Raw genomic sequence first — 26,114 nt, 5'->3', positions numbered from 1 at the left:
TGCCGAACAGCTTCTCGCGGCTGGCATGGTGGTCGGAGGCGGGCCCGGAGCGGCTTCACGCGTGGCGTGTCTCCCCCACTCGTGCCGGCGCTGAGATGGCGCTCCGGTTTGTGATGTCTTGGTATCCAGATCTGGTGTTGGATCGGCCAATGGGCCAGCGAACCAGCGCAGAGCTCCAGTTGCAGGCGGAGGCCGGATGTATCGCCGATTAGGGCAGCTACACCGCTGGGTTCGCGATTCACGACGAGTTCCATCCGGAGCGAATGGATAATGGCGGAGTCATTCTAGTTGAGGACTTCGGCCTGCTTCTTGACGATCCGGAGGGTAGCTCCGAGGAAACATGCGTCTACAGGGACGAGGACGCCGATGTGGGGGATACTGGCACCTCAGTGAACCCGGAGGCCACTGTGGGAGAGTCGGCAGCTGCGCAACCCGGTGCTAGAGATGCCTGAAGCTATGGACACCCTCTTTTATCTTTGCAATATTTTTCGTTAGGTAGTAGGTCGACCCTCCCACTGGAGGGTTTTGGGTGTAATGTAATGAACTCTGGCCTTGGGCCTATTTTAACTTGTGATGTAAATATTTCGTGAGTGTTTGCACTTCTGCTTCTGTTTTTTGAGCCGTTTTCCTGCTTGCTTCCCTTCTTGGGCCTTCCCCATGAGTCGAACGGCCGGGCTCCGGTCCGTGACAAGGAGTTCGACCCTTGAAAGGGGTGTGCAGTACTTAGGCTCTTCAAACATTGAGTGCGAGTGAAACACCCACTGGGCTGGCTGGTGGCAACCCTGCAAAGCCGGTTGGCGATTAGCCGGTCGTGCGGTAAGTTAAGGTGGCGGGACCGGGTTGGCCAACCCGACGGACCTAACTTAGTATTCATAGTGTGCCGGTGCTTTGGCCCATGTTTTTGGCCGGCGAACTGCCGAAGCCGATTCTGTGGCGTAGGGCGAAGTGGAGGGCTGCGGCGACCTGAACATGCCAAGTTTTGCTAAGGAAGGTGGCGGGTGGTGGCCAAACCGGCCAGCCCCCGAGCCCCTGGGTTTGAGAGAGTCAACCCAGTGGTGGCGGTTTTTAAGAAAAAAAGCACAAGTGTGTGAAACACAATAATTTGGTCGGAAAGGGAAGCCCTCGAGTGTCGTTCGGGGACCCCATAGTTTTCATACGGTTACAAAAGGTAGTGATACATACATGCACACAACTAACTATAAAGTGGGTGGAGGAGTTCTGCATTCCATTGTCGGGTTGTCTCTTCACTTGTAGTGTCTCTCTTGTGCTTTGTTCGACTTGCGGGCATCAATGAGGTAGTACACATTGCGGTGACACATGGCTTTGCTGATGATGAAGGGGCCTTTCCATGGGGAGGACAACTTGTGCTGGCCGGCTTGCTGCTGGACGAGTCGGAGGACGAGGTCTCCCTCGCAGAATGCGAGGGGCTTGATCTTCTTGCTATGGTAGTGCCTCAGGCCTTGCTGATAGATGGCTGACCGGCTGAGCACCAAGAGGCGCACTTCTTCGAGTAGGTCGACGCCATCTTCGCAGGCCTCCTTGGCTTCGGCTTTGCTGTACATCACGACTCGCGGCAAGTCAAACTCTATGTCGGTTGGGATGACGGCTTCGGCTCCATAGATGAGGAAGAACATGGTGAACTCGGTCGACCGGTTTGGCGTTGTGCGGAGACTCCAGAGGACGGCCGACAACTCATCGAACCAGCTGCCGGGTGAATGGACAAGCGGCTCCATGAGCCGTGGCTTGATGCCAGATAGAATGAGGCTGTTGGCCACTTGATCTGGCCATTGGACTGCGGGTATGCCACAAAAGCCAAGTCGAGGCAAATGCCAGAGACGGAGCAATACTGCGCGAGCGCGCCCTTGGTGAAGTTGGTGCCGTTATCCGTGATGATGTTGTTTGGAACGCTGTAGCTCACTGCGATATCCTTGATGAAACGGACGGCCGTCGGCCCGTCCAGCTTCTTGGTTGGCCGTGCTCCAACTTCTTGATTGGCTGTGCTTCGATCCACTTGGTGAACTTGTCCAACGCCACCAGCAAGTGCATCATGCCGCCTCGAGTGGTCTTGAAAGTTCCCACCATGTTGAGCCCTGAGACCGCGAAGGGCCAGGCGATCGGTATGGTTTGCAGGGCTGAAGCTGGCTGGTGGCTGCGCTTGCTGAAGCACTGTCATCCCTCACATTTGAGGACAAGTGACTCGGCGTCTTGGAGGGCCGTAGGCCAGTAGAAACCATGGCGGAAAGCCTTGGCCACCAGGGACCTTGAGGCAGCATGGTGCCCTCACTCGCCTTGATGTATGCCGAGGAGGATTTCTATTCCCTTGTCCTGCTCAATGCGGCGCTAGAAAATGCCTGTTGAGCTGTGCTTGATGAGCTTGTTGTTGATGATGTTGTAGGCGGACGCCCGACATTGGACTTGCCGAGCCTCGGTCGCCTCCATGGGGAGAACCCCGTTCTCTAGGAACTTTGAGATGGGCAGGGCCCATGATGGAGCCATCACTACAGTGAAGACTGCAACGATGGTGGGTTCTGGGGCGATGGACCCTGAGCCGGGGGCGGCAGCCCCTGGGTTGGGGACAACGGCGACCGGGTTGAGTAGGGCAGTCCCCGGGCCAGGCTCGGCAGCCCACGGGATCGGGTCGGAGTTGCCGTCGGCCGAGTTGGTCGTGGCAGTCCTTGGCCCGGGCTCGGCAACCCCCAGGCCGGATCGGCAGCCACCGGGCAACAGTCCCCGGGACGGGTTTGGCAGTCCCCAGGCTGGGAGGAGGTGCAGCCAGGTCGTCGGGGACAAAGATGGACTCTGAGTCCGGAGACGGCTTGACGGATGGCTTGTTCAGGTGCTCGTGGGAGACACCGGATGGGATGGCTGCCGGGATGACCTGATCTTAGCTAGCGCATCGGCGACTTCGTTTTGTGTGCGCGGGAGATGGAGGAATTCGTAGCCGTTAAAGAAGCTGGACATCTGCTGGACAAGGAAGCGGTAGTTGGCCATGTTGGTGTCGCGAGTGTCCCATTCGCCGGAACACTGCTGCACAACAAGATCTGAGTCGCCGTAGCACAGGATGCACCGGATGCCGAGTTCCTTGGCAAGCTGGAGGCCATGCACAAGGGCTTCGTACTCGGTACCATTGTTGGAGGCAGCAAAGTGGATCTGGAGCGCGTATCGAAGCCGGTCGCCCTTCGGGGAAGACAGCACGATGCCGACCCCCAAGCCGGAGCGCATCTTGGAGCCGTCGAAGTGCATGTGCCAGTACGTCGAATCTGGCGGTGGTGGCAGGTACTGGCTCTCGGTCTAGTCGACGAGGAAGTCGGCTAGAGCTTGGGACTTTATCATGGTGCGGGGCTCATAGAGGATGGTGTGGCCGGCTAGCTCGATTGCCCACTTGGCGACCTGGCCAGAGTCATCTCGACAACCCATGATCTCGCCGACGGGGGCCGTGCTGACAACGGTGACAACATGCTCTTGGAAATCCTGCTTCAACTTCTTGGTGGTAAAATACACGCCGTAACACATCTTCTGTTGGTGCGGGTAGTTTAGCTTGGAGGCGGAAAGCACCTTGCTCAGGTAATAGAACGGGTGCTGGACGGACTGGATCTTGCCCTTCTCTAGTCGCTCGACCACCATCACCGTGCTGACCGACCGCGAGGTGGCGGCTATGTAGAGCAACATCGGCACCTTCTTGGTCGGCGCAGCCAGGACGGGTGCGATGGAGAGCATGCTCTTGAGATCCTGGAAGGCTTCGTCCGACTGGTCATTCCAGTCAAACGACGTCGTCTTCTTCATCAGCTGATACAGGGGCAAGGCCCTCTCACCCAGCTGGCTGAGAAACCGGCTGACCGAGGCCAAGCAGCCGGTGAATTTCTGGACACCGCGCAACCGGGCTGGCTTGTGCATGCGCTCAATGGCCTTGATCTTCTCCGGATTTGCCTCAATGCCGTGCTCCGAGACGAGGAAGCCGATTAGCTTTCTAGCTGGCACGCCGAAATTGCACTTCTCCGGGTTGAGTTTGATCTGGTACTCACACAGATTGCCCAAGGTTTCCTTCAGGTGGTTGAGGAGCATGAGGTGCTGCTTGGTGTTCACCATGATGTCGTCCATGTAGACCTGGATATTGCGGCCGAGTGGCGGCAGCAGACATTTCTACATGCAGCGTTGGAAGGTAGCTCCGTCATTCTTCAAACCAAATGACATGGTGATGTAGTAATACGCCCCAAAGGGCGTGATGAAGGACGTCTTCAGGGCATCGGCGGGGTCCAGCTTTATCTAGTGATAGCCGGAGTAAGCATCCAGGAAGGACAAGAGATCACAGCCGGCAGTAGAGTCTATAACTTGATCGATCCGCGGGAGGGCGAATGGATCCTTGGGGCAGGCCTTGTTTATGCTGGTGTAGTCTATACACATGCGCCAAGTCTTGTTCTTCTTCAGGACGAGGACTGGGTTGGCCAGCCACTAGGGGTGGAACACTTCCTTGATGAAGCCGGCCGCCAAGAGCTTGGCAACCTCCTCACCGATGGTTTGTCTCTTCTCTTCGGAAAAGCGACGTAAGGGTTGACGAATAGGCTTGGCGTCCTTGTGGACATGGAGTTTGTGCTCGGCGTACTTCCTTAGAATATCCGGCATGTCCGTTGGGGCCCATGCGAAGATATCCCAATTCTCACAAAGGAAGTCGACAAGCTCGCCTTCCTATTTGCTGTCGTGGCGGGTGCCCACGACGATGTACTTGCTGCAGCTGGGGTCTTCTGTGTTCAGCTTAACTTTCTTGGTCTCATTGGAGGGCTGGAACTAGGCTTCGTCAGCAGGCTTCTTAGCCGAAGCTGGCATGGTGGGTGTCTTGTTGGCTAGCGCGACGATCCGGTCGAGCTGGCGCCGCTCCTCGGCTATGACCATTTTTCTCTGATACAAGAGTAACCGTTCTTCTCCGTGAGGAGGTCTTGATTGTCTTCTCCGGATGGACACCTTGAATCCGGATGGATCTCCTCCTAAGAGGTGCAGTTCCTCACGAGGAGTAGATCAGGTACGGATGAGCAATTCTCTATCTCAAATGAGCTATCACAATGCTAACCCTAAAACGTAGGTGGAAGGGGAGTATATATAGTCTAAGGGGCGAAGGGGTACATGGGCCTCGGCCCAGAGGTGCTGCACGCAGGAAGGAGGAGGCCAGATGTCCGGGCATCGGGCCGGATGTCCGGGCGTTCACGACGGGCCAGATGTCCGGGCTGACCGGCCAGATGTTCGGGCTGGTGGAGTTGGCACTGTTTCTCTCTGGATGGACGGGGCGGATATCCAGGCGGGGGACCGGATGTTCGATGCTTCAGGAGAGGCCGGATGTCCGGGGTGGCGGCCGGATGTCCAGGCTGTCGGCGCATGCTTCTGTGCTTCCTGGACGATGTGTCCGGATGTCCGGGACGGAGACCGGCCGGTGAGGCCGGCCGGATGTCCGGCTGGACGCCGAATGTCCAGTTCCTGTAGCTTCTTCGGCAGAGTCCTGGCCATGTAGATCTCCAGGGGCCGGATTCCCAGAGCCATGGCCGGATGTCCGGTGCGTGGAGGCTGTTCTCGCCTTATTCTGGTGGTTCTCTTCTTTCGTGGACTTGGGGTCTTGACCATCTTCATGTACATGCTCGGGACGGTCCTCTTGGTACCTAATCATGCACAACATTCCTGATTTAGGCAGTAACCATGTCTCGAGAGGATCATATGAGATATCACTAAGGAGAGAAGTCACCTCGGTCTCGAGAGCTCTAGCTCGTGCTCTAGTGATGGGTCCTCTTGGTGCTTGGTGAGATGATTGAGGGTCCATGGGGATGGCTGAAGGATGCTCCGCATCACTTCCTGATCCCAAGGTCTGCCGTGATCCTGAGACCAGCTAACAGCCCCTCGTATTCTGCGGTGTTGTTTGTCAATCTCTCCCGAGGGAAGTGCATTTGGATTAGGTACTTGAGGCGTTCTTCGGTGGGCGCGACGAGCAGCACGCCGGCACCAGCACCTTGTGACGAGAAAGCCTCATTGAATTACATAATCCAATAACTACTTGCCTCTTTGCCGGGAGGGTGGTTTCTTAAACTTCTTCGTCGGGCGTGGATGTCCATTCTGCTATGAATTCCGCCAAGGCTCTACTCTTCATCGTTGAGGTGCTCTCGAACTTAAGGTCAAACCTTGACAGCTCCATAGCCCACTCCACAATCCTCTCGGTTGCATCTGGGTTATGCAAGATCTGTTGCAAAGGGAGGCGTGTGACGACGGTGACTTCATGTGCTTAGAAGTAATGATGCAGCTTTCTTGAGGCCATAAGGAGGCCGAAATGCAATTTTTGCATCCAAGAATACCTTGACCTAGCCCTCTGCAAGAGGGAACTGACAAAGTAGACTGGGTGCTGCATCACCTTCTTCTTCTACTTTACCTCGCTTACTTGCGCAGGCACTACCTTGCCGGGATTCGATCCTGTCGGGGGACTCTCCCTTGCCGGGGTCAGATCCTGCCGGGTCCAGTTCTTCTCCTAAGGGCCTTGCCGCTGCTGTCGCCTCTTCCTAAACTTCTCTCTGCGCCACTAGCGCAACACTAACCACATGATTTGTTGCCGCCGGGTATAGCAGCAACGACTCTTGTGGCTTGGGCGCGACCCGAATTGTTGTAGAGGAGAGGTATCTCTTCAAGTCCTGTAGTGCTGCCTCTGCCTCCGGGGTCCATTTCATTGGACCCGCCTTTTTCAAAATCTTGAAAAAGGGGGGGGGGCACGCTCAGTAGACTTAGAGATGAACCTGCTCAGGGCGGCGACGCAGCCGGCAAGCCTTCGGACATCTTTGACCCGTCTTTGGCGCCTCAGTTTGCTCGATTGCTTTGATCTTGTCGGTATTTGCTTCGATCTCACGTTGAGACACAAAGAAACCAAGAAGCTTGCCGGACGGAACGCCGAACACGCACTTCTCTGGGTTGAGCTTGAGGTTGATCCTGCGCAAGTTTGCCAAAGTTTCTTCCAAGTCCTGCACGAGCGTAGCCTTGTCCTTGGTTTTGACCACTATGTCATTCATGTAAGCTTCCATATTTCCATGGAGTTGGGTCTCAAAACCAATTTGGACTGCTCGAGCGAATGTTGAACCAGTGCTCTTCAACCCGAAAGGCATCCGTACAAAATAGTACGTACCACATGGGGTGATGAACGCAGTCTTCTCTTCATCTTCCCTTGTCATGAAGATCTGATGATACCCTGAGTAAGCATCAAGGAACGACAGCAGGTCGCACCGAGTAGTGGAGTCCACTATCTGATCGATACGTGGTAATGGGAAAGGATCCTATGGACAGGCTTTATTGATATCAATATATTTGATACATAGCCTCCACTTCCCATTTGCCTTACGTACTACAACCGGATTGGCCAACCATGTCGGGTGGAGAACTCCCTTGACCAAACCTGCCGCCTCCAACCTCGACGGTAAACTCTTGTCACTCCAAAGCTTGCTTTCTGACCTTTTGCTTGAAGGGCCGCGCATGGGGGCAGACAGCAAGATGGTGCTTAATCACCTCCCTGGGAATGTCGGGGATGTTGGATGCTTGCCATGCAAACACGTCGACATTCGCCCGCAGGAAGGTGACGAGCACACTTTCCTATTTACTGTCGAGGTTGGAGCTTATGAAGAAAGCTCCACCCGTGACATCCTCCTTGACAAACACCTTCTTAGTTCCAGCGGGACCGCCTTGGACTTTTTGCTCTTGCCGGTAGAGCTCTCTTGTACATCTCCAGCGGAAACATAGCACTCTGAGGAGGCGCGTTTGCTGGAGAGGGTACAGGAGCCCTTGTCGGAGCCAGGTGTCCTACCGGCGGTCGAGGCCTTATTGATCCTCTTCTCGGTAGCAGGAGCAGGTGCCTTGGTGGCAATGCTGCAACCGCTCCTCGATAGAGCTGATCGGCGCAGACGAGCGCATCCTTCCTGTTGCCACTGACGGTGATGATGCAAATTGGGCCAGGCATATTCAATTTTTTGTATGCGTAGTGCGACGCTGCCATAAACTTGGCCAGTACAAGGCGGCCAAGGATCCCGTTGTATGGTAATGGGATCTCAGCGACATCGAAAACGATCCTCTCCATCCCGTAGGTGAGGTTGCCACCAAATGAAACTAGTAGCATGACCTTTCCCTTGGGCTGACTCCTCCCCGGATTGATCCCTTGGAACATGCCCGTCTCCTCGAGATCCTCATCGGGGATCTGCAGCCTCTTGACCATGTTGGGCGATATCAAGTTAAGGCCGGCCCCACCATCAACTAACATCTTCGTCACCTGGAGGTTGCGTATTGTTCGGGATACCAACAACAGCAAACACTCGACCGAAGTGGTGCGATCGGGGTGATCCTCAGCGTCGAAAATGATAGGCGCGTGGGACCACATCAACAGCTTCTGGGCATCAACTATTGGTTCCGTTGCATTAATCTCACGCGCCCACTATTTCAGTTGGCGGTGGGAAGAATGCAGCAAAGCACCTCTGTCGACACAAATGACTTATGTTGCCTTCTGGAACTCATGTTTGGTGGATTCATCATCATCATCATGATCGTCATCCTCCTCCTTCTTGTCACGGCCTTGGGCAGGCCTCTCTTGTTGCTTTTCCTTGTTGCCACGTCCCCCTTGGACGCCGCGCTTCTTGCCGGACCCTTCAGCGCCTCCTTGGCCCTTCTCCTTGTCTTGTCTCTCGTACGCAGCCATTTGCTTCTCTATCAGTAGCTCCACTTGGCGGCAGTTCTGGAGGTTGTGGCCCTTGGTGCAGTGGATCTTGCAGTACAGCTTGTCGGAGCCCTTTAACTTGTCGGCAGCTGCCAAGGGCCGGCAGGTGTTGCACCCGGCAACCTCCTTGCCGGGGTCGTCAACCTTGGCCTTCTTGGTGCTATCGGGGTCGCCAGATTCCTCGACGGCAAGCACACGGTCTTGCCCTTGCGCTTCCTATTATGCCGTCGTCCTTTCTTTGCTGGGGCGACGATGTCTTCGTCTTCAGATTCACTTCCCACATCGGCGTCTTCGCCGGGGTACTTCCTTCCTTCTTCCGCTCGGGCACATTTGTCAGCGAGAACCTACAGCTCGGCAACATCGCGACCTTGTTCATGGCCAACTCTCTAGGTGAAGGATATGCCCTAGAGGCAATAATAAAGTTATTATTTATTTCCTCATATCATGATAAATGTTTATTATTCATGCTAGAATTGTATTACCCGGAAACATCATACATGTGTGAATACATAGACAAACATAGTGTCACTAGTATGCCTCTACTTGACTAACTTGTAAATCAAGGATGGTTAAGTTTCTTAATCATAGACATGAGTTTTCATTTGATTAACAGGATCACATCATTAGGAGAATGATGTGATTGACTTGACCCATTCCGTTAGCTTAGCACTTGATTGTTTAGTATGTTGCAGGCCTTGTTTATGCTGGTGTAGTCTATACACATGCGCCAGGTCTTGTTCTTCTTCAGGACGAGGACTGGGTTGGCCAGCCACTAGGGGTGGAACACTTCCATCATGAAGCCGGCTGCCAAGAGCTTGGCAACCTCCTCACTGATGGTTTGTCTCTTCTCTTCGGAAAAGCGACGTAAGGGTTGATGGATAGGCTTGGCGTCCTTGTGGATGTGGAGTTTGTGCTCGACGTACTTCCTCGAAATATCTGGCATGTCCGTTGGGGCCCATGCGAAGATATCCCAATTCTCACAAAGGAAGTCGACAAGCTCGCTTTCCTATTTGCTGTCGTGGCGGGTGCCCACGACGATGTACTTGCTGCAGCTGGGGTCTTCCGTGTTCAGCTTGACTTTCTTGGTCTCATTGGAGGGCTGGAACGAGGCTTCGTCAGCAGGCTTCTTAGCCGAAGCTGGCATGGTGCGTGTCTTGTTGGCCAGCGCGACGATCCGGTTGAGCTGGCGCCGCTCCTCGGCTATGACCGTTTTTCTCCGATACAAGAGTAACCGTTCTTCTCCGTGAGGAGGTCTTGATTGTCTTCTCCGGATGGACACCTTGAATCCGGATGGATCTCCTCCGAAGAGGTGCAGTTCCTCACGAGGAGTAGATCCGGTACGGATGAGCAATTCTCTATCTCAAATGAGCTATCACAATGCTAACCCTAAAACATAGGTGGAAGGGGAGTATATATAGTCTAAGGGGCGAAGGGGTACATGGGCCTCGGCCCAGAGGTGCTGCACGCAGGAAGGAGGAGGCCAGATGTCCCGGCATCGGGCCGGATGTCCGGGCATTCACGACGGGCCAGATGTCCGGGCTGACCAGCCAGATGTTCGGGCTGGTGGAGTTGGCCCTGTTTCTCTCTGGATGGACGGGGTGGATATCCAGGCGGGGGGGCGGATGTTCGATGCTTCAGGAGAGGCCGGATGTCCGGGGTGGCGGCCGGATGTCCGGGCTGTCGGGGCATGCTTCTGTGCTTCCTGGACGGCGTGTCCGGATGTCCGGGACGCAGACCGGCCGGTGAGGCCGGCCGGATGTCCGGGCTGGACGCCGGATGTCCAGTTCCTGTAGCTTCTTCGGCAGAGTCCTGGCCATGTAGATCTCCAGGGGCCGGATTTCCAGGGCCATGGCCGGATGTCCGGTGCGTGGAGGCTGTTCTCGCCTTATTCTGTTGGTTCTCTTCTTCCGTGGACTTGGGGTCTTGACCATCTTCATGTACATGCTCGGGACGGTCCTCTTGGTACCTAATCATGCACAACATTCCTGATTTAGGCAGTAACCATGTCTCAAGAGGATCATATGAGATATCACTAAGGAGAGAAGTCACCTCGGTCTCGAGAGCTCTAGCTCGTGCTCTAGTGATGGGTCCTCTTGGTGCTTGTTGAGATGATTGAAGGTCCATGGGGATGGCTGAAGGATGCTCTGCATCACTTCCTGATCCCAAGGTCTGCCGTGATCCTGAGACCAGCTAACAGCCCCTCATATTCTCCGGTGGTGTTTGTCGATCTCTCCCGGGGGAAGTGCATTTGGATCTGGTACTTGAGGCGTTCTCCGGTGGGCGCGACGAGCAGCACGCCGGCACCAGCACCTTGTAACGCGAAATCCCCATCGAAGTACATAATCCAATAACTACTTGCCTCTTTGCCGGGAGGGTGGTTTCTTGAATTTCTTCGTCGGGCGTGGATGGACATTCTGCTATGAATTCCGCCAAGGCTCAGCTCTTCATCGTTGAGGTGCTCTCGAACTTAAGGTCAAACCTTGACAGCTCCATAGCCCACTCCACAATCCTCTCGGTTGCATCCGGGTTATGCAAGATCTGTTGCAAAGGGAGGCGTGTGACGACGGTGACTTCATGTTCTTAGAAGTAATGATGCAGCTTTCTTGAGGCCATAAGGAGGCCGAAATGCAATTTTTGCATCCCAGAATACCTTGACCTAGCCCTCTGCAAGAGGGAACTGACAAAGTAGACTGGGTGCTGCATCACCTTCTTCTTCTACTTTACCTCGCTTACTTGCGCAGGCACTACCTTGCCGGGATTCGATCCTGTCGGGGGACTCTCCCTTGTCGGGGTCAGATCCTGCCGGGTCCAGTTCTTCTCCTAAGGGCCTTGCTGCTGCTGTTGCCTCTTCCTAAACTTCTCTCTGTGCCACTAGCGCAACACTAACCACATGATTTGTTGCCGCCAGGTATAGTAGCAACAACTCTTGTGGCTTGGGCGCGACCAGAATTGCTGTAGATGAGAGGTATCTCTTCAAGTCCTGTAGTGCTGCCTCTGCCTCCGGGGTCCATTTCATTGGACCCGCCTTTTTCAAAATCTTGAAAAAGGGGAGGGCACGCTCAGCAGACTTAGAGATGAACCTGCTCAGGGCGGCGACGCAGCCAGCAAGCCTTCGGACATCTTTGACCCGTCTTTGGCGCCTCAGTTTGCTCAATATCTTTGATCTTGTCGGTATTTGCTTCGATCTCGCGTTGAGACACAAAGAAACCAAGAAGCTTGCCGGACGGAACACCGAACATGCACTTCTCTGGGTTGAGCTTGAGGTTGATCCTGCGCAAGTTTGCCAAAGTTTCTTCCAAGTCCTGCACAAGCGTAGCCTTGTCCTTGGTTTTGACCACTATGTCATTCTTGTAGGCTTCCATATTTCCATGGAGTTGGGTCTCAAAACCAATTTGGACTGCTCGAGCGAATGTTGAACCAGTGATCTTCAACCCAAAAGGCATCCGTACAAAATAGTACGTACCACATGGGGTGATGAACGCGGTCTTCTCTTCATCTTCCTTTGTCATGAAGATCTGATGATACCCTGAGTAAGCATCAAGGAACGACAGCAAGTCGCACCGGGTAGTGGAGTCCACTATCTGATCGATACGTGGCAATGGGAAAGGATCCTATGGACAAGCTTTATTGATATCAGTATATTTGATACATAGCCTCCACTTCCCATTTGACTTACGTACTACAACCGGATTGGCCAACCATGTCGGGTGGAGAACTCCCTTGACCAAACCTGCTGCCTGCAACTTCCTGATCTCCTCGACGGTAAACTCTTGTCACTCCAAAGCTTGCTTTCTGACCTTTTGCTTGAAGGGCCGCGCATGGGGGCAGACAGCAAGATGGTGCATAATCACCTCCCTGGGAATGTCGGGGATGTCGGATGCTTGCCATGAAAACACGTAGACATTCGCCCGCAGGAAGGCGACGAGCATGCTTCCCTATTTACTGTCGAGGTTGGAGCTTATGACGAAAGCTCCACCCGTGACATCCTCCTTGACAAACACCTTCTTAGTTTCCAGTGGGACCGCCTTGGACTTTTTGCTCTTGCCAGTAGAGCTCTCTTGTACATCTCCAGCGGAAACACAGCACTCCGAGGAGGCGCGTTTGCTGGAGAGGGTACAGGAGCCCTTGCCAGAGCCAGGTGTCCTACCGGCGGTCGAGGCCTTATTGATCCTCTTCTCGGTAGCAGGAGCAGGTGCATTGGTGGCAGATGCTGCAACCTCTCCTCGATAGAGCTGATCGGCGCAGACGAGCACAACCTTCCTGTCGCAACTGACGGTGATGATGCAAATTGGGCCAGGCATATTCAATTTTTTGTATGCGTAGGTCGACGCCGCCATAAACTTGGCCAGCACAAGACGACCAAGGATCCCGTTGTATCGTAATGGGATCTCAGCGACATCGAAAACGATCCTCTCCATCCCATAGGTGAGGTCACCACCAAATGAAACTGGTAGCATGACCTTTCCCTTGGGCTGACTCCTCCCCGGATTGATCCCTTGGAACGTGCCCGTCTCCTCGAGATCCTCATCGGGGATCTGCAGCCTCTTGACCATGTTGGGCGATATCAAGTTAAGGCCGGCCCCACCGTCAACTAACATCTTCATCACCTGGAGGTTGCGTATTGTTCGGGATACCAACAGCAGCAAACACTCGACCGAAGTGGTGCGATCGGGGTGATCCTCAGCGTCGAAAACGATAGGCATGTGGGACCACATCAACAGCTTCTGGGCATCGACTATTGGTTCTGTTGCATTAATCTCACGTGCCCACTATTTCAGTTGGCAGTGGGAAGAATGCAGCAAAGCACTCGACACAAATGACTTCTGTTGCCTTCTGGAACTCATGTTTGGTGGATTCATCATCATCATCATGCTCGTCATCCTCCTCCTTCTTGTCACGGCCTCGAGCAGGCCTCTCTTGTTGCTTTTCCTTGTTGCCACGTCCCCCTTGGCCGCCGCGCTTCTTGCCGGACCCTTCAGCGCCTCCTTGGCCCTTCTCCTTGTCTCATCTCTCGTACTCAGCCATTTGCTTCTCTATCAGTAGCTCCAGTTGGCGGCAGTTCTGGAGGTCGTGGCCCTTGGTGCAGTGGATCTTGCAGTACTGCTTGTCGGAGCCCTTTAACTTGTCGGCAGCCGCCAAGGGCCGGCAGGTGTTGCACCCGGCAACCTCCTTGCCGGAGTCGTCAACCTTGGCCTTCTTGGTGCTATCGGGGTCGCCAGATTCCTCGATGGCAAGCACACGGTCTTGCCCTTACGCTTCCTATTACGCCGTCGGCCTTTCTTTGCTGGGGCGACGATGTCTTCGTCTTCAGATTCACTTCCCACATCGGCATCTTCGCCGGGGTACTTCCTTCCTTCTTCCGCTCGGGCACATCTGTCAGCGAGAACCTACAACTCGGCAACAACGCGACCTTGTTCATGGCCAACTCTCTAGGTGAAGGAAATATGCCCTAGAGGCAATAATAAAGTTATTATTTATTTCCTCATATCATGATAAATGTTTATTATTCATGCTAGAATTGTATTACCCGGAAACATAATACATGTGTGAATACATAGACAAACATAGTGTCACTAGTATGCCTCTACTTGACTAACTTGTAAATCAAAGATGGTTAAGTTTCTTAACCATAGACATGAGTTTTCATTTGATTAACGGGATCACATCATTAGGAGAATGATGTGATTGACTTGACCCATTCCGTTAGCTTAGCACTTGATCGTTTAGTATGTTGCTATTGCTTTCTTCATGACTTATACATGTTCCTATGACTATGAGATTATGTAACTCCCGCTTACCGGAGGAACACTTTGTGTGCTACCAAACGTCACAACGTAAATGGGTGATTATATAGGTGCTCTATAGGTGTCTCTGAAGGTACTTGTTGAGTTGACGTATTTTGAGATTAGGATTTGTAATTCCGATTGTCGGAGAGGTATCTCTGGGCCCTCTCGGTAATGCACATCACTATAAGCCTTGCAAGCAATGTAGCTAATGAGTTAGTTACGAGATGATGCATTACGTAACGAGTAAAGAGACTTGCCGGTAACGAGATTGAACTAGGTATTGGATACCGACGATCGAATCTCGGGCAAGTAACATACCGATAACAAAGGGAACAATGTATGTTGTTATGCGGTTTGACCGATAAAGATCTTCGTAGAATATGTAGGAGCCAATATGAGCATCCAGGTTCCGCTATTGGTTATTAACCGGAAATGTGTCTCGGTCATGTCTACATAGTTCTCGAACCCGTAGGATCCGCACGCTTTAGGTTTCGTTGACAATTTTATTATGAGTTTATGAGTTTTGATGTACCGAAGGTTGTTTAGAGTCCCGGATGTGATCACGGACTTGACAAGGAGTCTTGAAATGGTCGAGACATAAAGATCGATATATTGGACGACTATATTTGGACACTGGAAAGGTTTCGGGTGAGATTGGGACAATACCGGAGCTCCGGGAGGTTATCGGAACCCCCCGCGAGGTATATGGGCCTTATTGGGCCTTAGTGGAAAGGAGGGGAAAGGAGAAAGGGAGGGGGCGCCCCCCCAAGCCCAATCCGAATTGGGAGGGGGCCGGCCCCCCTTTCCTTCCTCCCTCCTTCCTCTTCCTTCCCTCTCCCTCTCCTAATAGGAAAGGGGGGAGTCCTACTCCCGGTGGGAGTTGGACTCCCCCCCTAGGGCGCGCCACCCCCCTTGGCCGGCCCCCTCCTCCACTCCTTTATATACGCGGGAGGGGGGCACCCCATTGATACAACAATTGATCTCTTGATCTCTTAGCCGTGTGCGGTGCCCCCCTCCACTATAGTTCTCCTCGATAATATTGTAACGGTGCTTAGGCGAAGCCCTGCAATGGTAGAACATCAAGACCGTCACCACACCGTCGTGCTGATGGAACTCTTCCCCGACATTCTGCTGGATCGGAGTACGGGGAACGTCATCGAGCTGAACGTGTGCAAGAACTCAGAGGTGCCGTAGTTTCGATGCTTGATCGGTTGGGCCATGAAGACGTACGACTACATCAACCGCGTTGTGCTAACGCTTCCGCTTTCGGTCTACCAGGGTACATGGACACACTCTCCCCTCTCGTTGCTATGCATCACCATGATCTTGCGTGTGCATAGGAATTTTTTTGAAATTACTACATTACCCAACAGCGGCATCCGAGGCTAGGTGTTATGCATTGATGTTATATGCACGAGTAGAACACAAGTGAGTTGTGGGCGATACAAGTCATACTGCCTACCAGCATGTCATACTTTGGTTCGGCGGTATTGTTGGATGAAGCGGCCCAGACCGACATTACGCGTACGCTTTCGCGAGACTGGGTCCACCGATGTGCTTTGCACACAGGTCGCTGGCGGGTGTCAGTTTCTCCAACTTTAGTTGAACCGAGTGTGGCTACGCCCGGTCCTTGAGAAGGTTAAAATAGCACTAACTTGACGAACTATCGTTGTGGTTTTGATGCGTAGGTAAGAACGGTTCTTGCTCATCCCGTAGCAGCCACGTAAAACTTGCAACAACAAAGTAGAGGATGTCTAACTTGTTTTTGCCGGGCATGTTGTTATGTGATATGGTCAAGACATGGTGCTATATTTTATTGTATGAGATGATCATGTTTTGTAACCGAGTTATCGGCAACTGGCAGGAGCCATATGGTTGTCGCTTTATTGTATGCAATGCAATCGCCCTGTAATTACTTTACTTTATCACTAAGCGGTAGCGATAGTCGTAGAAGCAATAGTTGGCGAGACGACAACGATACTACGATGGAGATCAAGGTGTCGCGCCGGTGATGATGGTGATCATGACGGTGCTTTGGAGATGGAGATCACAAGCACAAGATGATTATGGCCATATCATATCACTTATATTGATTGCATGTGATGTTTATCCTTTATACATCTTATCTTGCTTTGTTTGACGGTAGCATTATAAGATGATCTCTCACTAAATTTCAAGATAAAAGTGTTCTCCCTGAGTATACACCGTTGCCAAAGTTCGTCGTGCCCAGACACCACGTGATAAGCTCTACGTCCATCTACAATGGGTGCAAGCCTGTTTTGCACACGTAGAATACTCAGGTTAAACTTGACGAGCCTAGCATATGCAGATATGGCCTCGGAACACTAAGACCGAAAGGTCGAGCGTGAATCATATAGTAGATATGATCAACATAGTGATGTTCACCATTGAAAACTACTCCATTTCACGTGATGATCGGTTATGGTTTAGTTGATTTGGATCACGTGATCACTTAGATGATTAGAGGGATGTCAATCTAAGTGGGAGTTCTTAAGTAATATGTTTAATTGAACTTAAATTTATCATGAACTTAGTACCTGATAGTATTTTTCTTGTCTATGTTTGTTGTAGATAGATGGCTCGTGTTGTTGTTCCGTTGAATTTTAATGCGTTCCTTGAGAAAGCAAAGTTGAAAGATGATGGTAGCAATTACACGGACTGGGTCCGTAACTTGAGGGTTATCCTCATTGCTGCACAGAAGAATTACGTCCTGGAAGCACCGCTGGGTGCCAAACCTGCTGCAGGAGCAACACCAGATGTTGTGAACGTCTGGCCGAGCAAAGCTGATGACTACTCGATAGTTCTGTGTGCCATGCTTTACGGCTTAGAACCGGGACTTCAACGATGTTTTGAATATCATGGAGCATATGAGATGTTCCAGGAGTTGAAGTTAATATTTCAAGCAAATGCCTGGATTGAAAGATATGAAGTCTCCAATAAGTTCTATAGCTGCAAGATGGAGGAGAATAGTTCTGTCAGTGAGCATATACTCAGAATGTCTGGATATAACAATCACTTGATTCAACTAAGAGTTAATCTTCCGGATGATAGCGTCATTGACAGAATTCTTCAATCACTGCCACCAAGCTACAAGAGCTTCATGATGAACTATAATATGCAAGGGATGGAAAAGACAATTCCCGAGCTCCTCGCAATGCTAAAGGCTGCGGAGGTAGAAATCAAGAAGGAGCATCAAGTGTTGATGGTCAATAAGACCACCAGTTTCAAGAAGAAGGGCAAAGGGAAAAAGAAGGGGAACTTCAAGAAGAACAGCAAACAAGTTGCTGCTCAAGAGAAGAAACCCAAGTTTGGACCTAAGCCTGAGACTGAGTGCTTCTACTGCAAGCAGACTGGTCACTAGAAGCGGAACTGCCCCAAGTATTTGGCGGATAACAAGGATGGCAAGGTGAACAAAGGTATATGTGATATACATGTTATTGATGTGTACCTTACCAGAGCTCGCAGTAGCACCTGGGTATTTGATACTGGTTCTGTTGCTAATATTTGCAACTCGAAACAGGGACTATGGATTAAGCGGACACTGGCTAAGGACGAGGTGATGATGCGCGTGGGAAATGGTTCCAAAGTCGATGTGATCGCCGTTGGCACGCTACCTCTACATCTACCTTCGGGATTAGTTTTAGACCTAAATAATTGTTATTTGGTGCCAGCACATTATATCTAGATCTTGTTTGATGCGAGACGGTTATTCATTTAAATCTGAGAATAATGGTTGTTCTATTTATATGAGTAATATCTTTTATGGTCATGCACCTTTAAAGAGTGGTCTATTTTTGATGAATCTCGATAGTAGTGATACACATATTCATAATGTTGAAGCCAAAAGATGCAGAGTTGATAATGATAGTGCAACTTATTTGTGGCACTGCCGTTTAGGTCATATTGGTGTAAAGCGCATGAAGAAACTCCATACTGATGGACTTTTGGAATCACTTGATTATGAGTCACTTGGTACTTGCGAACCATGCCTCATGGGCAAGATGACTAAACGCCGTTCTCCGGAACTATTGAGCGAGCAACTGATTTGTTGGAAATCATACATACTGATGTATGTGGTCCAATGAATGTTAAGGCTCGCGGAGGATATCGTTATTTTCTCACCTTCACAGATGATTTAAGCAGATATGGGTATATCTACTTAATGAAACATAAGTCTGAAACATTTGAAAAGTTCAAAGAATTTCAGAGTGAAGTTGAAAATCATTGTAACAAGAAAATAAAGTATCTACGATCTGGTCGTGGAGGAGAATATTTGGGTTACGAGTTTGGTTTACATTTGAAACAATGCGGAATAGTTTCGCAACTCACGCCACCCGAAACATCACAGCGTAATGGTGTGTCCGAACGTCGTAATCGTACTTTACTAGATATGGTGTGATCTATGATGTCTCTTACTGATTTACCGCTATCCTTTTGGGGTTATGCTTTAGAGACGGCCGCATTCACGTTAAATAGGGCACCATCAAAATCCGTTGAGACGACGCCTTATGAACTATGGTTTGGCAAGAAACCAAAGTTGTTGTTTCTTAAAGTTTGGGAATGCGATGCTTATGTGAAAAAACTTCAACCTGATAAGCTCGAACCCAAATCGGAGAAATGTGTCTTCATAGGATACCCAAAGGAAACTATTGGGTACACCTTCTATCACAGATACGAAGGCAAGACATTCGTTGCAAAGCAAGGATCCTTTCTAGAGAAGGAGTTTCTCTCGAAAGAAGTGAGTGGGAGGAAAGTAGAACTTGTTGAGGTAACTGTACCTGCTCATTTATTGGAAAATACTTCATCACAGAAACCGGTTCCTATGACGACTACACCAATAAGTGAGGAAACTAATGATGATGATCATGAAACTTCAGATCAAGTTACTACATAACCTCGTAGGTCAACCAGAGTAAGATCCGTGCCAGAGTGGTATGGTAGTCCTATTCTGGAGGTTATGTTACTTGACCGTGGCGAACCTACGAACTATGAGGAAGCAATGATGAGCCCAGATTCCGCAAAATGGCTTGAAGCCATGAAATCTAAGATGGGATTCATGTATGAGAACAAAGTGTGGACTTTGGTTGACTTGCCCGATGATCGGCAAGCCATCGAGAATAAATGGATTTTCAAGAAGAAGACTGACGCTGATGGTAATGTTACTGTCTACAAAGCTCGACTTGTTGCGAAAGGTTTTCGACAAGTTCAAGGGTTTGACTACGATGAGACTTTCTCACCTGTAGTGATGCTTAAGTCTGTCCGGATCATGTTAACAATTGCCGCATTTTATGATTATGAAATTTGGCAAATGGATGTCAAAACTACATTGCTGAATGGATTTCTGGAAGAAGAGTTGTATATGATGCAACCAGAAGGTTTTGTCAATCCAAAGGATACTAACAAAGTGTGCAAGCTCCAGCGATCCATTAATGGACTGGTGCAAGCCTCTCGGAGTTGGAATAAACACTTTGATAGTGTGATCAAAGCATATGGTTTTATACAGACTTTTGGAGAAGCCTGTATTTACAAGAAAGTGAGTGGGAGCTCTATAGCATTTCTAATATTATATGTGGACGATATATTATTGATTGGAAATGATCTAGAATTTCTGGATATCATAAAGGATACTTGAATAAAAGTTTTTCAATGAAAGACCTCGGTGAAGCTGCTTACATATTAGGCATCAAGATCTTTAGAGATAGATCTAGACGCTTAATTGGACTTCCACAAAGCACATACCTTGATAAAGTTTTGAAAAAGTTCAAAATGGATCAAGCAAAGAAAGGGTTCTTGCCTGTAATACAAGGTGTGAAATTGAGTCAGACTCAATGCCCGACCACTGCAGAAGTGTCACAGCCCTAGAATATTGTTTGTAAATAGTTGCATCTTCATCCAGGCATCATATTTAAATTTCTGAAACATGAGTTGAGGATTGTTGGAAGCCTCAAAACCCTAAATAAAAGCAGGGCAAAAGAACCCTGGAAAATGCATTCAATGATTCCAAAATGGCCTTAACTAATGTTGGTTATATTTTGGCAAGGGTTTTGCACCAAACCAAAAATAATGAACATTTTTGAGGAATATTTTGAGCACTGAATTTAAATCATTACTTTATTTGCATTTGGAACTATATTCATAATTTGTATAGAATATATTTCCAAATACCCTGAAACATTTTATGTGCTTTTGGAAAAGTCCATTAAGCAGCATAAATACTTTCAGAGGAGTTTTTGGCATTGTTTGAATTATTTTTAAATTCAAAACAATGGCAAAACAGATTAAATAAAAGAAAACAGAACTGAAATAGAAATAAAAGAAAGAGAGAGAAGGAAGTTACCCGGCCTCACCCGTGCAGCCCACCAGAGCCGGCCCAGCTCCTGTGCTGGTCCAGCACTGTGCGGCCCAGCCCACCTCCTCCTCCCTGTCGCCTTCCTCCTCGCGCCAGTAGGCAGAGGAGGGACTCGGCGCACGCGCCCGAGCTCGCCACGCCACCACCCTGCTCGTCTGCATCGCCTGAGGCCACCACGACGCCTCGCGCCTTCTCCTCGGCGCCGCCTCGACCCCTGGAACCCTCCCGCTCACTCCCTCGTCCCCATCTCCTCCTCTGTTCTTTCTCTCGCACGCACCCGAGAGCGACCGTCGCTGCCGCTTGCTGCTGCCGCGGCCACCGCCGCCCCCTCGCTTCTCTGACCAGCCCACGAGCTCCGCCTAGAACCCGAGCGCCTCTCCGCCGACCCACGCAAGGCCGGAGGACCCCAAGATGATGCCGCGACCCTTCTTCCCCGACCACGGCCGCCGGATGCCGCCGCCCGATTCGTCGTCCACAGGGCCTCCCTGAGCTCGCCGTCTTCTTCATACGACTCCCTGTGAGCCCCTCTCCCTTTCCCCTCATACCCCGTGGTGGATTTGGTTCGCTAGCTCGATTCCCGCCATCACCGAGAGCTTCTCGCCGCCGCGCTCGTCACTGCCAGCGCTAGCAAGCCCCGACGACCAAACCGAGCTCGCAGACTACTTCCGTGTGCTGTGTAGATGCCGCTGCGCTGCTCAGCTCCCTCGCCCGTGAGCTCTAGCCCTCTCAGCCGCAACCACCAAACTCCGGCCGCCGCCGCAAGCTCCGCTCCGGCGAGTGCTGACCACCCCGCGTCCTTCCGTCACCTCCTCCGGATGCGCACGAGCGCTAGGAACCCACAGAGCCTCTCCGCGCGGCGTTTGGCCGCCGGAGTAAGAAACCCGAAGGCCTCCGCCGTCTCGGCCTCGCCGGCGTCAAGCCGCCGGCACGTTAGGCCCTGCTGACCAGGGGTTTGACCCCCCCCCCCTGGGTCGATGACAGGTGGGGCCAGCCCCCCTGTTAATTAGTTTAGTTTATTTTAATTTATTTAGCCACTGTTTCATTGCCATGTGGGCCCGAGGCCCTGCTAATTTGGTTTAGGTACTAATTAAATTTTAGCTAACCCACTGGCCCGCTGACTGTGGGCCCCAGCCCTTCTAATTATGTTAGTTAAGAATTAACTAAACCCTGTTTAGTTCCTGTGTCACTGACGTGTGGTCCCCACACATCAGGTTTGACCTGGACCCGCCCTGTTGACCTGATGACGTCAGGGTGAGGTCATGCTGACGCAATATTCATTTTCTGGAATTTAGTTTATTTTATTATATTCAGGAAATTCCAGAAAATAGCTAAAACTTCTATAAATCATAGAAAATTAACCGTAACTCCAAATTAAATAATTTATATATGAAAAATTATTAGAAAAAATTCAAGGAATCCATCTGTACCACTTTCATGCATGTTAGAACAACTTATAGCTGCTGTTTAGCACAAATCAATTAAATGGCATTTGTATAATCACATATGGAGTTTGAATTTGAATCTTGTATTCAAACCAACTTCATTTAATCTGTTGCTAGTTGCATTAGCTCAAAACACATTCATTTTGCCATGTCATGATAATGCATCATATTGTGCATTGCATTGATTGTGTTCCCTTCTGTGTTGCCGGTATTTGTCCCCTCTCGATAGACGTGATACCGATGATGTGATCGTTGACACTGATGAAGACTCAATGTTATCTTCAGAAGTGCCAGGCAAGCAAAACCCCCTTGTTCATTCCGATAAAATCCCACTCTCTCGCTCCTGCTCTCTTTTACTGCATTAGGACAACAACGATATATTTGTTACTTGCTGCGGTAGCTGAACCCCCTTATCCTCTGCATGACCTGTCATTGCCACAGTAAATAGATGAAACCCACTAGCATGAGTAGGAGTTGTTTGAGCTCTGTTGTGCCTACTCATTCATGCTTGTTTGTCATGCCTGCTACTGCTTAGAGTTGTGTCAGGTCTGATTCATCGGGGATGAATCAGAGGCGTGTGAACATGTCCCAATGTGTGTGAGCTAAGTGTGTGAACACGATTTGGTAAAGGTAGCGGTGAGAGGCCATGTAGGAGTACATGGTGGGTTGTCTCATTGCAGCCGTTCTCAGGAACTGAGTTCTGTGTTTGTGATCCATGACCAGCTACTACCACACATTGGAATGCTTAAGTGCCCCTCTCGACTTATTAATCAACATGATCTCTGTCCAGGAGTTGCAACTAGTTTCTGGTGTTTTTAGGTAGTGTTAGTAGTCTACCAAGTGGCACCCGGTACAGGTGGGCTTGGGACAGACTAGGCACAGTGGCCCGGTGTACCAAGTGGCACCCGGTTGGTGGGCTTGGGAACCCTGCACACATCGTTTGGGGCCGTAAGCGACACCCCGGCCGGATCTCCTTGCGGATGGAACCCGAATAGGCGATAAACCTGGACTAGAGACTTGTTCGTTTAGTCAGGTCGTGGCCGACTCCCTCGCCCGGCTTCCGATTGAAGGTTGCCGAGGTACATGACGTGTACAGGGCGATAAGTGGCGAAAGCGTGTGTGAAGAAGTACACCCCTGCAGGGTTAACATCATCTATTCGAATAGCCGGATTCCTCGGATATGGAAACTTGGACCCCTTGCATAGTTCATAGACAAGTGAAAGTGGATACTCTGAAATACGCAAGATAAGCGTGAGTGCTATGGATGGCGTTCTCGTAGGGAGACGGGAGCGGATCCATAGTGGTGTATTGGTTGGTGAATATGTGGACTCGTGTGCGCCACTTCAAAAGAGTTACTTGCAGTCGTAGTTCAGGATAGCCACCGAGTCAAAGCTGGCTTGCTGCAGTCAAACCCCTCCACCCCCTTGTTGATAATGATGCATATGTAGATAGATCTGATGTAAGTCTTGCTGGGTACATTTGTACTCACGTTTGCCTATTTTATGTTTTTGCAGAGAGACTTCAGTCTCACTAGTATATCCGCGTGGTCTTCGACGTTTAGCTTGTTACCTCAGCTACGATCTTGTGCCCTCGGCAGGATCTGGTAGATAGTCAGGCTCCTCAGCCTTTTTCATTTATAGATGTCTGTACTCAGACATGATAGCTTCCGCTTGTGCTTTGATTTGTATGCTCTGAGTGTTGGGTCATGAGACCCATGTTTGTAATATCTCGCTCCTCGGAGCCTATTGAATAATTACTTGAGTTGTAGAGTCATGTTGTGATGCCATGTTGTATCTGCACATATCGAGCATATTGTGTGTATGTTGTTGAAATGCTTGGTATGTGTGGGATCTGACTATCTAGTTGTTTATCCTTAGTAGCCTCTCTTACCGGGAAATGTCTCCTAGTGTTTCCACTGAGCCATGGTAGCTTGCTACTGCTCCGGAACACTTAGGCTGGCCGGCATGTGTCCTTCTTCGTTCCTGTGTCTGTCCCTTCGGGGAAATGTCACGCGATGAATACCGGAGTCCTGTTAGCCCGCTACAGCCCGGTTCACCGGAGTCCTGCTAGCCCAGTGCTACAGCCTGGATTCACTCGCTGATGACCGACACGTTCGATGTTGGGTCATGGATGCCTGTCCCTGTAAGTTTGTGCCACTTTGGGTTTACGACTAGCCATGTCATCCCGGGCTACTTACCATATGGATGCTAGCGACACTATCATATACGTGTGCCAAAAGACGCAAACGGTCCCGGGCAAAGGTAAGGCGACACCCGTGGGAATACCGTGCGTGAGGCCGCAAAGTGATATGGGGTGTTACATGCTAGATCGATGTGGCATTGAGTCGGGGTCCTGACAGCGTTGGTATCAGAGCTTGACTGCCTGTAGGATTACCAAGCCAAACTGGTCGAAGTTGAGTCTAGAAATTCTTTAGTTATATAAGGGAATTGATTGTGGGATGGAACGTAAGGCTCTTTTTACTCCTTATACCTTATGCCTTCTGATCTGAGTCATCTTATCTTTCCTGCAGGGATTAAGAACTAGGCTATCTCTTCTTTCTATCAGGATCACGTGTTACTAATCAGTGGACTTATAAGATTGTTGGATTTAAGTCTCAGTTCAGTTCCTACTACTTCCATATGCTAATTGTTGATCTCGAAACCTTGATATTGTGCTTCTGAGTGGTTATGCCACCATTTTTGTGAATGGCTCAAATCTCTTCTGAGCATTTACAGCCGTTATGCTGTCCGAGTCATCCCAGGTTTCTAAGTAGTCTGATGCATTTGCAAATTCCTTCCTCCCGCTTCGATGTTCCTTTGGGCCAGATTAACCACACTAATCGGTGTGTTGAGGTAATTATTACCTCGACATATATGTTGGAATTATTATTATGACCCTAAGTGCTTAGGGGATCATCTAGTAATTTAGCCATGATTTGTGTTCCCAGTGTGATGATTCTGGCCATCATTCTCGAAAGCATCCCGTGATGCTACTTAGTAATAGGTATTCTATTCCTGGGTTCTTGAACCCGAGATTCACTCTACCTACTTCATGTTGATAGTAATTGCTAGTGCCTTTAGGATATTAGTAACCTTTGCGATAGTCCTTGAAGTCCGTGGTATCTTCTTCTTCCAAATACCATGAACTACTTATGGCAGAAGTTCCTCGTTGAACTGAAATATCACAACAGGATTATTCTTGATGAGTTCTCCATGCTATATTGTGACTCTGCCAGCTCAACCTTTCTGCATGGGTGTAACGCCCCGGATATACTTTCCATATTTGTATCCAACTCTTGCCGTCTCCGGCGCTAAGTTATATTTATTTCTCGGGTTCGGGTCTTTGTCTCCGTGTGTTGTTTTCTTTTTCGTGCATCTCTTATCATGTCATCACGTGCATTGCATTTGCATACATGTTCATCTCATGCATTCGAGCATTTTCCCCGTTGTCCGTTTTGCATTCCGGCGCTTCGTTCTCCTCAGGTGGTCATTTCTAGTCTTCTTTCGTGTGTGGGGTTTAAACATTTCCGGATTGGACCGAGACTTGCCAAGCGGCCTTGGTTTACTACCGGTAGACCGCCTGTCAAGTTTCGGGTCATTTGGACTTCGTTTGATACTCCAACGGTTAACCGAGGGACCGAAAAGGCCTCGTGGGTGTTGCAGCCCAACACCCTCCAATTTGTCCCAAAACCCACCAAACTCTACTCCATGTCCTAGAGCGTTCGATCACGATCGTGTGGGCGAAAACCGCACCTCATTTGGACTCTCCTAGCTCCACTTATGCCTATTTATACCCCCTCCATT

General features: G+C 50.3%; 1 protein-coding gene across 1 annotated transcript in view; it reads right to left on the bottom strand.

Annotated features, from left to right (window-relative positions):
* Positions 1 to 3,291: 3,291 nt before the first annotated feature.
* Positions 3,292 to 26,114, bottom strand: part of LOC119309300 — a 61,835-nt gene continuing 39,012 nt past the window's right edge. Inside the window, exons 2-3 of the mRNA XM_037585323.1 lie at positions 18,490 to 18,495; positions 3,292 to 3,971 (exon numbers count right to left, since the gene is read on the bottom strand). Coding sequence (XP_037441220.1) covers positions 3,292 to 3,971; positions 18,490 to 18,495 — 686 coding nt within the window. The remainder of the gene's footprint in view (positions 3,972 to 18,489; positions 18,496 to 26,114) is intronic.

Source organism: Triticum dicoccoides, chromosome 5B, assembly GCF_002162155.2.
Source record: "Triticum dicoccoides isolate Atlit2015 ecotype Zavitan chromosome 5B, WEW_v2.0, whole genome shotgun sequence".
NCBI lineage: Eukaryota > Viridiplantae > Streptophyta > Magnoliopsida > Poales > Poaceae > Triticum > Triticum dicoccoides.
Note: the sequence above shows the minus strand (reverse complement) of the source record. Positions and strands in the feature narration are given on the sequence as shown.